This window comes from Alnus glutinosa, chromosome 3 (assembly GCF_958979055.1).
Source record: "Alnus glutinosa chromosome 3, dhAlnGlut1.1, whole genome shotgun sequence".
Lineage (NCBI taxonomy): Eukaryota > Viridiplantae > Streptophyta > Magnoliopsida > Fagales > Betulaceae > Alnus > Alnus glutinosa.
Window position 1 is genome coordinate 3,915,059 of NC_084888.1, and position 13,788 is coordinate 3,928,846.

At 48.0% G+C, this 13,788-nt stretch overlaps 2 protein-coding genes across 2 annotated transcripts; one reads left to right on the forward strand and one right to left on the reverse strand.

Moving 5' to 3' along the window:
* Nucleotides 1–6,852: 6,852 nt before the first annotated feature.
* On the reverse strand, nt 6,853–8,970 carry LOC133862670 (uncharacterized). Its single transcript, XM_062298514.1, has one exon. The coding sequence runs from the start codon at nt 8,968–8,970 to the stop codon at nt 6,853–6,855; it is 2,118 nt and encodes a 705-aa protein (XP_062154498.1).
* Nucleotides 8,971–9,117: 147 nt separating this feature from the next.
* On the forward strand, nt 9,118–12,156 carry LOC133862671 (probable receptor-like protein kinase At2g23200). Its single transcript, XM_062298515.1, has 2 exons — nt 9,118–9,136; nt 9,493–12,156. Exons 1-2 carry the CDS (start codon nt 9,118–9,120, stop codon nt 12,018–12,020), a joined length of 2,547 nt encoding a protein of 848 aa, XP_062154499.1. The 3' UTR covers nt 12,021–12,156.
* The last annotated feature ends 1,632 nt before the right edge of the window (nt 12,157–13,788 follow it).

Sequence of the window (13,788 nt, forward strand, 5' to 3'; positions counted from 1 at the left end):
TTCTGCAACTGCTGGGCGACGACAGGACTTTCAGACCCACGGGCTAGCAGGATGTCCCCTGGAAGCTCTGAGCTCCCTAGTCACTCCGGACTACAGCCCCCTGTTCGGGGAGCTCCCAGTGGAGGGCTATGCCGAGCAGCTTACCGGAAAGATCCTTCAGGTACATGGTTCTGACATTCCTTATTTTTAGTTTATCTCCCATCTCCATTCAAGTACTGATGCCTCATTCTTACTTAGTTCGCCGTGGACGTTGCCGCATCCTGGAGGAGTCTTCGGGAACCCGAGCAAGACCAACGCGAGGCCATTCAGTCATTACAGGCTCGGGTGAAGGAGTTGGAAGAGGAGTCCCAGGGGCAGAGGAGAGCTTTGGCCGAGTCCGAGAAGCACCGGTTAAGGCTCCAAAAACTATCCGAGCTCCGGGAAAGCACACTACAGAGCACTTTGACCAGCTGCGAGAGAATGGTCCGCGACATGGAGATCCTTGAGAGCAATCTATCCGCAGCCCAAACTCGGCTAAAAGATGCTCTTTTCGAGAAGGCCAAACTCGAGGCCACATTGGGGGTAGAGCTTCAATCCTCTGGCTCTTTGCGGGCAACTGTCCAATCCCTACAAGCCGAGAATTCGGAGTTGAAATCCGAGCTGCAATCAATTCAAGCGGCGAAAGACCAAGCCCTGATCGACAATGAAAAGCTTGCCGAGGAAAGAGATCAAGCGTTGTTCGAGAAGGGAATAGCGCTCACCGCTAGGGACCGGGTTACGTCGGAGCTCGAACAAGCCATTGCTGACAAAAAGCAAGCTTTCGACGATCAGATCAGTGCGTACGAGGAAAGGAGAGAAGCGGTGGAGATGATTGAAGAGCTCCATCTTCAAGTGGTTGAGCTCACCAGGGAGCTTTCTCAGGTTCCAGAGCTCCGAGATACATCATGGGCCGTGGGCTTCAATTGGGGCTTTGAACACTTCAGAGGTGTTGCCAGAAGTTCCCCTCCCGGTGACGAGTCCTTCAAGGATCTCGACATCAGCACCATCCAGATCCCGGACGAGGCCTTGGAGACCATGGCCAAGCTAGGAGTCGACCAATTCCCTCATGTAGCCGATTGGAGCCCGAAAACCTCTAAACCCGCCCCGGCAGGAAACTCAGAGTCGGGGTCCACTTCCTCTTCATCCGGAGAAGGGGCTCCGTCCTCCAGTCGCGCCCCCGGCAACCCCTGATAACTCCTTTCTTTCTTTTTGAAAATATCAATGTACTGCTTTGCTTTATCATTTCAATGAAAAGGAGATTCGTATATTTCATTTATTACTGCCATTAATGAACATCTCGTCTGGTCTTACTCCATTAATGGCTACCGGCCCGAATTGATTTTCAATCTAACTTTTTAGCGTTAGGTATACCTGCCATTATGGGAATAGCGAATGCATTTAAACAATTTCGCACCTATATATGTATGTACCTCTGGACTTCCCGTCCATCATATTTTCATCTCAAGCTCTTGCGCTTGCCTTTTCTCATTTGGAGTCGCGTCGTGTTCGCGGTTCCAGCACTTAGGCATGGAGTTAAGAGTGTCCCAATTCCAGCATCTAGACCCACTTGGATGCGTGATCTTCGGCTTTATCTAGCAAGGGAGGCGCGATCTCCGGCTTTACGCCGGAGATATCCCATTGCTTACCACGCCCAGTTGGGAGTCGCCTGCTTCACGGTCCACTCCGGCGTCCAGTGGACCCCATCGTCCGACTTCTCGCCACTCTCCAACTTTGCATTGGCCACATGTGCCTTTGAACCACTGGGTTCCCGTCTGCTAGGGATGTCGCCTCCTGACAACGTCTCCATGAGGAGGAAGCGGAAGAGGTCGGTGACTTGTTAGCACCCGACTTACCCTCATGTACGCCAGCCCAAATATTTTACAACATGTAATTGTGTATTTTATCAATAAGCATGTTCTTTTCTCTCTTTTTAAATATCTCCTTTAGATGTTGTTCCCGAACCAAATAAGAACATACGAACGTCCGAGGGGGCGGGATCACTTACCCCACTCTTCCCCTCCAAATCTATGCGTTGCTACTAAGTAGGAACGAAGGGATTTGTTATGTGAAAGGGGTAAACTGAAGTGATCACAAACCAAGCAGTCAAACGTTATCTTATTGTCTGGAGACAGGAGGTCCATCCGTTTATCCCCTCGTGGGGGCGGGCTCCTTCACCCCCCTGTCCGGAGACAGGAGGTCCACCCGTTCATCCCCTCGTGGGGGCGGGCTCCCTCACCCCCCTGTCCGGAGACAGGAGGTCCACCCGTTCATCCCCTCGTGGGGGCGGGCTCCCTTTAATCCTCCTGTCCGGAGACAAGAGGTCCACCCGTTCATCCCCTCGTGGGGGTGGGCTCCCTCACCCCCCTGTCCGGAGACAGGGGGTCCACCCGTTCATCCCCTCGTGGGGGCGGGCTCCCTCACCCCCCTGTCCGGAGACAGGGGGTCCACCCGTTCATCCCCTCGTGGGGGCGGGCTCCCTTTAATCCTCCTGTCCGGAGACAGGAGGTCCACCCGTTCATCCCCTCTTGGGGGCGGGCTCCCTCACCCCCCTGTCCGGAGACAGGGGGTCCACCCGTTCATCCCCTCGTGGGGGCGGGCTCCCTTTAATCCTCCTGTCCGGAGACAGGAGGTCCACCCGTTCATCCCCTCGTGGGGGCGGGCTCCCTTTAATCCTCCTGTCCGGAGACAGGAGGTCCACCCGTTCATCCCCTCGTGGGGGCGGGCTTCCTTCACCCCCCTGTCCGGAGACAGGAGGTCCACCCGTTCATCCCCTCGTGGGGGCGGGCTCCTTCACCCCCCTGTCCGGAGACAGGAGGTCCACCCGTTCATCCCCTCGTGGGGGCGGACTCCCTCACCCCCCTGTCCGGAGACAGGGGGTCCACCCGTTCATCCCCTCGTGGGGGCGGGCTTCCTTCACCCCCCTGTCCGGAGACACGAGGTCCAAATATTTTCGGAATTAATACAACAAAAGCTTCACTTTACAAGACAAGAATTTCAAAAGTAATACTTTTTGAGGTGTTCTACATTCCAGGCCCTTGGGAGCGCTTTCCCTTGCTCCGTAGCTAGGCGATAGGCCCCGTTTCCACAAGAGCTAACGAATCTGTACGGCCCTTCCCAGTTCGGTCCCAGCTTACCATTGGTAGGCTCTTGAGTCATCAGGTTGACCTTCCGCAGGACCCAATCGCCAACTTGAAGCTCTCTGGGGGCGGGCTCCCTTTAATCCTCCTGTCCGGAGACAGGAGGTCCACCCGTTCATCCCCTCGTGGGGGCGGGCTCCCTTTAATCCTCCTGTCCGGAGACAGGAGGTCCACCCGTTCATCCCCTCGTGGGGGCGGGCTTCCTTCACCCCCCTATCCAGAGACAGGAGGTCCACCCGTTCATCCCCTCGTGGGGGCGGGCTCCTTCACCCCCCTGTCCGGAGACAGGAGGTCCACCCGTTCATCCCCTCGTGGGGGCGGGCTCCCTCACCCCCCTGTCCGGAGACAGGGGGTCCACCCGTTCATCCCCTCGTGGGGGCGGGCTTCCTTCACCCCCTGTCCGGAGACAGGAGGTCCAAATATTTTCGGAATTAATACAACAAAAGCTTCACTTTACAAGACAAGAATTTCAAAAGTAATACTTTTTGAGGTGTTCTACATTCCAGGCCCTTGGGAGCGCTTTCCCTTGCTCCGTAGCTAGGCGATAGGCCCCGTTTCCACAAGAGCTAACGACTCTGTACGGCCCTTCCCAGTTCGGTCCCAGCTTACCATCGGTAGGCTCTTGAGTCATCAGGTTGACCTTCCGCAGGACCCAATCGCCAACTTGAAGCTCTCTGGGTCTAACCTTCTTATCATAATACTTGGCCACATGGCGTTGATAGGCCGTACATGCTGTGCGAGCGTCCTCCCGGCGTTCCTGCAATAAATCCAAGCGCAGATTCATGCCTTCTTCGTTCAACCCCAGATTGTAGTGGGCCACTCTGAAACTTGGTGACCCCACCTCAACTGGTACTACTGCTTCCATCCCATAGGTGAGGGCAAACGGGGTCTCTCCCGTTGCAGTTCTGACCGTAGTCCGGTAGGACCAGAGCACTTCCGGGAGGTACTCGACCCATGCTCCCTTCCTCTGGCCAAGTTTTTTCTTCAACGTTTGAATCAACATTTTGTTAGTGGCCTCCACCTGGCCGTTCGATTTAGGGAAGACAGGAGTGGAGAAATTCTTCCGTATGCCCAGCTCGGAACACCATTCACGGAAACGGTCACAATCGAACTGCTTGCCATTATCGGTCACCATGGCATAGGGTATCCCAAATCTGCACACTATCGACTTCCATAGGAACTTAATGACATTCTCGGTTGTGATCGTCGCAAGTGCCTCGGCCTCCGCCCACTTAGTAAAATAATCCACTGCAACCAGTACAAACTTCTTGTTACCTTTTCCCGTTGGTAGGGGACCGACAATGTCGACCCCCCACTTGGCGAATGGCCAGGGAGAGGTAATTGAATGAAGGTATTCCGGAGAGCTTCTGGGGATACGACAGAATCTCTGGCACGCATCACAGACTCTTACTAACTCCACTGCGTCTTTACTCATCGTCGGCCAGTAATATCCTGCCCTGACAACCTTGTTCACTAGAGCCTTAGCTCCTGAATGGTTTCCGCATACTCCATGGTGCACTTCCCTCAATACATAATCCGCATCTTCATTCGGCAGGCATTTTAGTAAAGGAAAGGAATACCCCCGTCGGTATAAAGTTCCTCCAACTAAAACATAACGCGCCGAGTGACGGACAATTTTCTGAGCATCTTCCTTGGCCGGCGGGAGCTCACCTGTTCTCAGATACCGTACAATTTCAGTAGCCCATTCGGGGTCCACCTCGCCTACTTGCATCAGTTCTTCTGTCGCCAATACCGTGGGGTGAGCTTTGGTCAGGAGTCTGCAGCCGCGTACTGACACCGCGGGGTCCGATCCAGATCCGATTCGCGAGAGAGCGTCTGCCAACCCATTCTTCTCCCGGGGGATTTTAACTACGACGATCCTGTCAAAGTACGAGTAGAATTGATGTACTTTTTCGAGGCATTCGGACATCCTCGTTTCCTGCGTGGCGTAACTCCCGTTTATCTGATCAACAATTACTCGCGAATCGCTTCGAATCTCTATATCCGTTATTCCCATTTGCCACACGATCTCCATGGCTGACAGCACAGCCTCATACTCAGCTTCGTTATTAGTGGCAGGGAAATCAAATTTAAGGGCATACCTGAGTTCTTCCCGGTCGGGCCCTCGGAACACCACTCCAGCTCCGCTTCCTCCCCCCGCTGAGGAACCATCAACATAGGCAACCCAAGTTGGTCCTTTCGTCGACCCTTCCTCATCCGGACTTTCACCCATCTCTACTACAAAATTAGCCAAGGCTTGTGCCTTTGTCGCTGTCCGGGGATGGTACTCGATATCAAACTCTCCTAACTTGATTGCCCAATTGACTAGCCTTCCCGATAAATCGGGTTTCTGCAGCACCTTCCGAAGGGGGTATTCAGTGAGGACCCGTACCGCATGGGCTTGAAAGTAGGGCCTTAACCTTCGCGCTGAGATCACCAGAGCATACGCTAATTTCTCAATCCGAGGATATCGCTCTTCCGCCCCATGTAATACCTTACTAGTAAAGTACACTGGCCTCTGCTTGCCTGATTCTTCCCTTACTAATACTGAGCTGACTCCAGTTCGGGACACCGCAAGATACAAATAGAGGATCTCCCCCTCCACTAGGCGACTCAAGAGCGGGGGATTGGATAAATAGGTCTTTAGCTCCGCAAAGGCCCTCTCACATTCCTCCGTCCAGCTGAAAGCCCTCTTTAACACCCTAAAGAAGGGCAAGCACTTGTCCGACGACCGGGAAACAAAGCGATTCAAAGCGGCTAACCTTCCCGTCAATCGTTGCAGTTGCTTCATTGTCCGGGGGGATGGCATTTCCAAAATAGCCTTCACTTTATCGGGATTCGCTTCGATTCCCCTATGCGACACCATAAACCCCAAGAACTTTCCGGAGTCGACACCGAAAGCACACTTCTGCGGGTTCAGCTTCATTCGGTACCTCCTCAAATTTTCAAATGCTTCCTCCAGATCGGCAGTATGGCCTCCAGTAGTCAGGCTTTTGACAAGCATGTCGTCAACATAAACCTCCATATTCCGCCCGATTTGCGTTTGGAACATTTTGTTCACCAGTCTTTGGTACGTAGCACCAGCATTTTTTAATCCGAAGGGCATTACCGTATAACAATACAGCCCTCGATCAGTCGTGAACGACGTCTTCTCCTGGTCGGACTCCGCCATGCGTATTTGATTGTAACCGAAAAATACATCCATAAAGCTTAACACCTCGTGACCGGCCGTCGAGTCGACGAGCTGGTCTATCCTGGGGAGAGGAAAGCTGTCTTTCGGACAAGCTTTGTTGAGGTCGGTGAAGTCTACACACATCCTCCACTTCCCATTTGCTTTCTTTACCAACACTACATTGGCCAGCCATTCCGGATAATCAACTTCCCGGATAAATCCAGCTTTAATCAACTTTTGCACTTCGTCTGCAATTGTCTGATTGCGCTCTGGGGCGAAAGTCCTCCTCCGCTGCTTCACCGGTCTGCAGTTCCGGTCAACATTCAGCCGGTGCTCGATAACCGAGGGGTCTATTCCTAGCATCTCATCATGCTCCCAAGCAAAGACATCCAGGTGGTCCCGCAAAAATTTTACCAACCTCCATTTTTCGTCTGTTGGAAGCTGCGCGCCTACTCGGAGTTTCCTACCTTGGGGTCCGACCTCCACATCCTCGAGATCCCCGGTCGGACTCCTCGCCTGTAACTGCTATTTAGTCACAGGACCTGTCTCCTGACCAGGGTGTGCCTGGCGAGAGGGACCCCCCAGGGAAACATTGTAACACTTGCGGGCTGCCTTCTGCTCCCCTCGGACTTCTCCTACTCCGTCATCCGTCGGAAATTTCATTTTAAGATGGGGTATCGATGTGACCGCTTTCAACTCAGCCTGAGCTGTCCTCCCGAATATAGCGTTGTAAGCGGAGGGTTGATCGACAATAAGAAACCTTACCGGAATTGTCTTCTCTGTCGGTGAACTACCCACCGTAACTTGAAGCTCGATTGACCCCAGTGGCATCACCTGTTCTCCTGCGAACCCTACTAGGGGAAATCTGAAGGCAGAGAGCTTATCCTTACTAATTTTCATCAAGTCGAAGGCCGACTTATAGAGAATGTCCGCTGAACTACCATTATCCACCAAGACCCGATGAATCCTGTGATTTCCTATAACCATGGTTACCACCAGGGCATCCGAATGGGGTAAGTATACCCCCTCGTAATCTTCATCCGAGAAGGTGATGGTTAACTTCTCGCGCCTCACAGCTTTTCCCGGCCTCGTGATCGCGTAAATGGACACCTCTCGCATTTCCTTCGCGTAAGACTTGCGAGCCGAATAAGTCTCACCTCCCCTTCCAAAGCCTCCAGCTATAGTCTGGATTTCGGGGAAGCACCCCGAGTCCTGCGACCTCCCGCGACTTCTGCTCCGCTCACGCTGAGGCGACTTCTCCGCCCAGACATCCCTGCGGGGCTGTTGAGGCGGTCTTCTTTCCCGATAGTACTGCTGCTTTCCCGGGCGCGCATCACGCCCGGACGATCCCTGGTTCCCGGCAAACTTATACGCAGGGCGCTTGTCCGAGGTGCTCTCACGTCTCTCCACGAAACGCTTCAACTTGCCATCAGCTATATACCTTTCGATCACCTCTTTCAGAGAAATGCAATTGTCTGTATAGTGACCAAAAGAGCCATGGTAGTGGCAGTATTTATGCCGGTTATGCGGAGGCGGATGGCCCTTTATTGGTGAGGGATCCTTATAGTTCGGATCCTTTCTGATTTCCATGAGAATCTCCTTCGCCGGAGCATTCATGGGCGTCCAGTGATAACCTTCAACTCTCCTAGCGGGTCCGCGCTCTGCAATCTCCTGTCCGGCACAGGGTTTTCTTTCGCCGGCCCCTCGGAACGCACGGAGGGTTTCTTCCTGGTTCACGAACTCTTCTGCCCGATCATAAAATTCCTGCAAACTGTCTGCCGGTCTTCTTGCTAAGTCCGCCATGAGGGCACCATCCTTCCTGATCCCTTGATAAATAGCACAGTGGATGAATTGCTCATTCTGAGTCTCCGCGGCCAACCTCTCCTGGTTGAAGCGGAGCAAGTAACTTCTCAATGACTCTTGGGGGCCTTGCTTAATGGTCATCAATTGTTGAGCAGGCTTTTTCCGGACAACGCCTGCCATAAATTGAGACGCAAACTTCCTGGCGAGGCCCTCAAAACTCGAGACTGAACGAGGAGGCAAAGTTCTGAACCATTCCCGAGCTCCCCCTGCCAAAGTAAGGGGAAAAGCTCGGCACGCAACCTCGTCCGGAGTGGCATGCAGCACCACGTGCGCACGGAAACTGGCCAAATGTTCAATAGGGTCCCCCAATCCTGTATATACGGGTATTTCAGGCATTTTGAACTTACTTGGGAGTTGGCATGACATTATACGATCAGTGAAAGGGGACACCGTGGTAGAAAACAAGCTATCGGTCAACAGAGCTTTCCCTTTAGCTCCCGCTTGCGTGGATCCCATCAAGTAATCACACTGTCGCTCCAATTTAGTCAATTTTCGAGCCCACTCCTTTTTCACCTTCTTATTCTTCCCCATGAGGTCAACAAGTTCGGCATCACTGTCAGACTCGCCCTCACCTTCGACCACCTCTTCCGAACGCCCATCTTCACCCTCAAGATTCACCTGATCACCCTGTGGCAGGTCTTCTTGAGCTTTCGGCCGCTCCGTTCGATCTCGCTCCTGCAGCTCCCTCTCGAGTTGCGCCACTTTCTCATTTAAGCGGACTATCTCAGCCTGGGGGTCATGTGAAGTCCCTGGTCGCTCACGCACATTTTCTTCAGCCATACTTCTTCGAGTTAACCGCGTACTTACCATAGAAGATTCCAAGTATTCTCGTATTCACAGGAACACGTGACCACGTCGTTCCCACAGACGGCGCCAAAGTGTTAACAAATTTTCTGGAGCTGATGACTTGGAATTCCGGACAACGCCATGTATCAAAGTTCACAAGGTTGGTGAGAATCAAATGAGTGTTCCTCAAGTTGTCTGCAAAACAAAAGGGGTCGTCGGGGTGTCCCAGCAACGCCTCCTCCGACGATCAAGTTAGAATTGGTGAGAAAAAATCTGGTCAGAAAGAAGAAGTGCGTGTCTATTTAGAAGAAGATACCTCTCTTTTTTATCAGCCCAAACCTTTTATATGTCTGCCCCTCTTAAATGTCCTTCACGTCAACATTTATTACTTGAAGATGCTTTTCTTTTCCTTAATTAATTTGAGCCCATGAACCCAGGCGCTTATACCGAATCGTCCCTACTTTCCCTGATCGGCGGCGGATGATCATCGATTAATAAGACAAAAATATTAATTAGAGAGAAGTCTCCCACTTCATTCAAATAGCTCCGCTCGTAGCTGTAGACTCCAGCACATCTCTCTACCATTTCGATCAATTGCGGGAAATTCCTTAACAGTTCCTGACAAGTACTTCATCAACTGTGGATCGTCAGACAACATAACCTCTGCCGATGGCCGGCGGGTCTTTGTTGGCGACCGAGTTTTCTCTGCTGGAAAAGGCAAAGCTGTCAAAAGCAGCAACTCATCAACAGACCCTCTCTATCAAACAGCAAGAGTTTACGAAAAGGCATCTTCATATGAGTTCAAAATCAATGAGAACGGTACATACATAGTACGCCTCCATTTCTTTGTCTTCTCTTCATCTCCTGATCTGTCTGTTGCTCGGTTCAATGTTTTGGCTTCTGGGTTTTCACTTTTGTCTAATTATAGCATCCGAAACGTTACTACTTCTCCAAGGATTGAGGAATTCTTGCTCACCATCTCAGAAGGAAATTTTAAAATCTACTTCAAACCTTCTCAAGAGCCATCTTTGGCTTTCGTAAACGCCATAGAAGTCTTTCTTGCCCCTGACAAATTCATCCCCGATAGCACCACTCCCATAACTTCTATAGGAGACAACGTTACCTACAGTGGTTTGATCTCTCAGGTTCTACATACAATCCATAGGATCAACGTTGGAGGTGACTATATCAACGGTGATGATTTATGGAGGAATTGGGTGCCAGATGATAATTACTTACTCAGATCGGCGACTACGAGTAATACGTCCTATGGTTCAACGCCTGAATACAAGACTGGAAACCAGGTGACCAAGTATTTTGCCCCAGATGGTGTCTATTGGACAGCCAAGCAGTTGAATGCAAATGATAGCAGCAATTCCAATGTTTCAAATGCAACTTGGAGTTTTCCCGTCAATAATAATGCAACACACTTTGTTCGGGTACATTTTTGCGACATAGTAAGTATTTATAGAACACCTAAGGACTTGGATTTTGTGGTGAATTTTGGGTTCAATCTCTATATCAATAGGAACTATACTAAGATGATCAATCCTTCTAGTATAACTAAACAGCTGGCTGCTCCATTCTACTTGGATTTTGTGGTTGATTCAGATGATTTAGGATTTATGAATTTTAGTATAGGCCTGCTGGAGGACTCAAGCATTCGTGATGGATTTTTGAATGGGCTGGAGATTATGGAGTTCATGAAGAAATCAAGTTCCATTCCTAAGGAAAGTGGTCTTGTGAATCAAAAGGTTGACGTAAGTCATAAGTCAGAAAGTGCTGAATCAAAGAAGTTCTCCCCCGTAATAATTGGTCTTGTAAGCAGTGGGGCATTTGTCATTTTGGTAGTGGTGGTGACCACGGATTTGAAATGCAGGAAACAAGAGCCTAATCAAAGTTTAGAGCTTCTTTATGGAGGGTTTAATTCTAACAACAGGTTGACTGAAAGAAGTTCTAATGCATTCCTTGCTCCTACTCTAAACCTCAGTTTAAGGATATCTTTTGCTGAAATACGGCGTGCAACTGATAACTTCAATGCAAAAAAATTGATTGGTAAGGGTGGATTTGGGAAAGTATACAAAGGAACTCTTCGGAATGGTATGAAAGTGGCTGTGAAACGAAGTGAAGCAGGGCATGGGCAGGGTCTTCATGAATTCCAAACAGAGATTATGGTGTCATCTCAAATCCGCTACCGCCATTTAGTATCTTTGATTGGGTATTGCGATGAACGGTCTGAGATGATACTGGTATATGAATTCATGGAAAAGGGTAGTCTGAGAGATCATCTCTATCATACAGATGGCAGTTCTCAGAAATTGTCTTCACTTTCTGAATTATCTTGGATGCTAAGACTTGAAATTTGCATTGGTGCAGCAAAGGGCCTATATTACCTACATACTCAAGCAAGAAGAATCCTACATCGTGATGTGAAGTTAACAAACATTTTGCTTGATAAAGATTATGTGGCAAAAGTTGCAGACTTTGGCCTTTCAAAGTCAGGGCCTCCTGATCCAGATCAATGCACCATGGCTGTAAAGGGTAGCGTTGGTTATCTTGATCCAGAATACTTCAATACCGTAAAGTTGACAGAAAAATCTGATGTCTACTCCTTTGGAGTTGTACTTTTTGAAGTTCTTTGTGCTAGACCGCCTATTGACAACGCGCTTCCGATGGAGGAGGGGTACCTACCTGAATGGGCAATGCAGCTGGATAGGGAAGGCCAACTTGAGAACATTATTGATCCCGTGCTAGTTTGGAAAATTAAGCCTGGTTCATTGCGGAAATTCAGTGAAACTGCCGTGAAGTGTTTGAAGCAAAATAGTACTGAGAGGCCTAGTATGCGTGAAGTGGTGTATGACTTGATATATGCAAAGCAGCTTCAAGAAACTGCAACGTACAAAGAGCAACATGAAGTCAGCACAACAAATACTTCATTTGGGTTGCTGTTGCCTGATGTTTGGAATTTTCCTGTTCAGGAAGATGATGAAGCACCCATTGGAGAGGATGATGTTTTTGATACAGCGGCGCCGGGTGAAGTCTAAATCCAATTGAGGATTGATGGTGCCTAATTTCAAAATGTGTAGGAAAAAGACTTCTATTTTCTCCTTGATCTCTTGGAGTGTTTTCTCTTGATGTGTAAAAGTGGCTAGTAAAATATATATATCATGATTCTTATTTGCATGTCAATTCACTTGAAATGGAGAGCGTCCTAATCCTCTTTGGTATGGATAACTTGCACAAACAAAAAAATAAAAATAAAAAATAAAAAAATTGATGAATTCGCCTTTGGACAACTACCATTGGTTTCAGGTAAAATTGCATTATTGGTCTATGTAGTTGGCCTAAATTACAATCGCTCCATCTAGTATCAAAATTAATTCAAAGATCCTTGTGGCTGGTTTAATTTACAAATTGTTCTTTGGAGTCAAATTTCATTAAATTTTTTGACAGATTCAATTAGGCGCTACATCATCACTACTAAGATGACGACATATATCGATCATAAAAAAAAAATATAAATAAGTAAACTTAAAAAATTATATTTTTTAAATAAATTTGAAAAGCGAAAAAAAAAAAAAAAAAAAAAAAAAGTTGCTTCTGGTTCAGAGGTGGCCGAGGGTGGCATGCAACCACTCCCAAAGGCATCTAGGGGTTGCATGTGGCCAACCCCAAACATCTCTTGTTAATTGGGGTGGCGCGCGGCCACCCAACCAACAATCACCTCTTTTCTCTTTTCTCTTTTCAAATTTCTATTAATTTATGTTTTATTTATTAACAATACCTTATATAGCATAATAAATATTTCTCATATCTTTTTAACATGGGACAAAGTAAGATATTTCTAGTTCGATAGGCAAGCTTCCTAATATGTGGTAATAATATTTCTAGTATCGTAATTCGTAAGTAAATAATTCAGCTGACTTGATCCGTACAATATTGACAAGAAGGATTCACGTGCCAATATATATATATATATATATATATATATATAAATGCATTTTTGTTATTAAAAAAGGTTCACGTGAAACATGATATGTAGGAGAGATAATATTAAAATAATTATAACAATTATAATATTCGAAAGTATTTCCAGAGGACCCTGAAGACTAAAAAGCAAATGAACAATATTGGCTTTACAAAAAAGGCGTGGCTTTTGGGAAAGCCAATTGATCAACTTTCTCAAAGTTGATGTTTGGTGGATTGGTGCGATTTCTATTGGCCGGGATCAATCTTTAAAGCAGCAAATGTCAGCTGGACAGCAATTATGAAGGGAAGTCTCTTAAAAAAAAAATGAAGCAATTATTGACCTGATCGAATATAATAACCCTACATTTAGTAATCCTTAATAACTAGCTAGACTTATGGTGATCATGCATGTAAAAGGAACAAATAATAAAATCAATTATAAAAACATATCTAGCCTATATTGCCAACTAAAAGTACATAAAATTCTGATGCAGAAAATAGATATATATATACTGCATATTAACATATATATCAGACTATGTAAAATGTAAATACGTTGTCATGTCTACAGAATAAAGTTCCTTACAACACTCCAACATAGCCTAAAAAGGCAAACGTTAAAGCAAACGACCTGACTCACACTCATACTATAACACTTCATTATTTTTTTTATTTTTACTTTTTCCAAGCCAATCACATCTTTAAATAAGAACTCCCACACACTTTGGATTGATTTTCTCCTTCACAGCGTCCGCGTTCTCTTGTAGGCCCAATGCAATACTGAGCTTTTCCCTCACATCATTCGTTATAGGCCGTTAGTTCACCTAATCACGTACATTACTC

Excerpts from the sequence above, each read along its gene's own strand:
- LOC133862670 (XM_062298514.1), bottom strand. The coding sequence starts at position 8,970 with ATGGCTGAAGAAAATGTGCGTGAGCGACCAGGGACTTCACATGACCCC.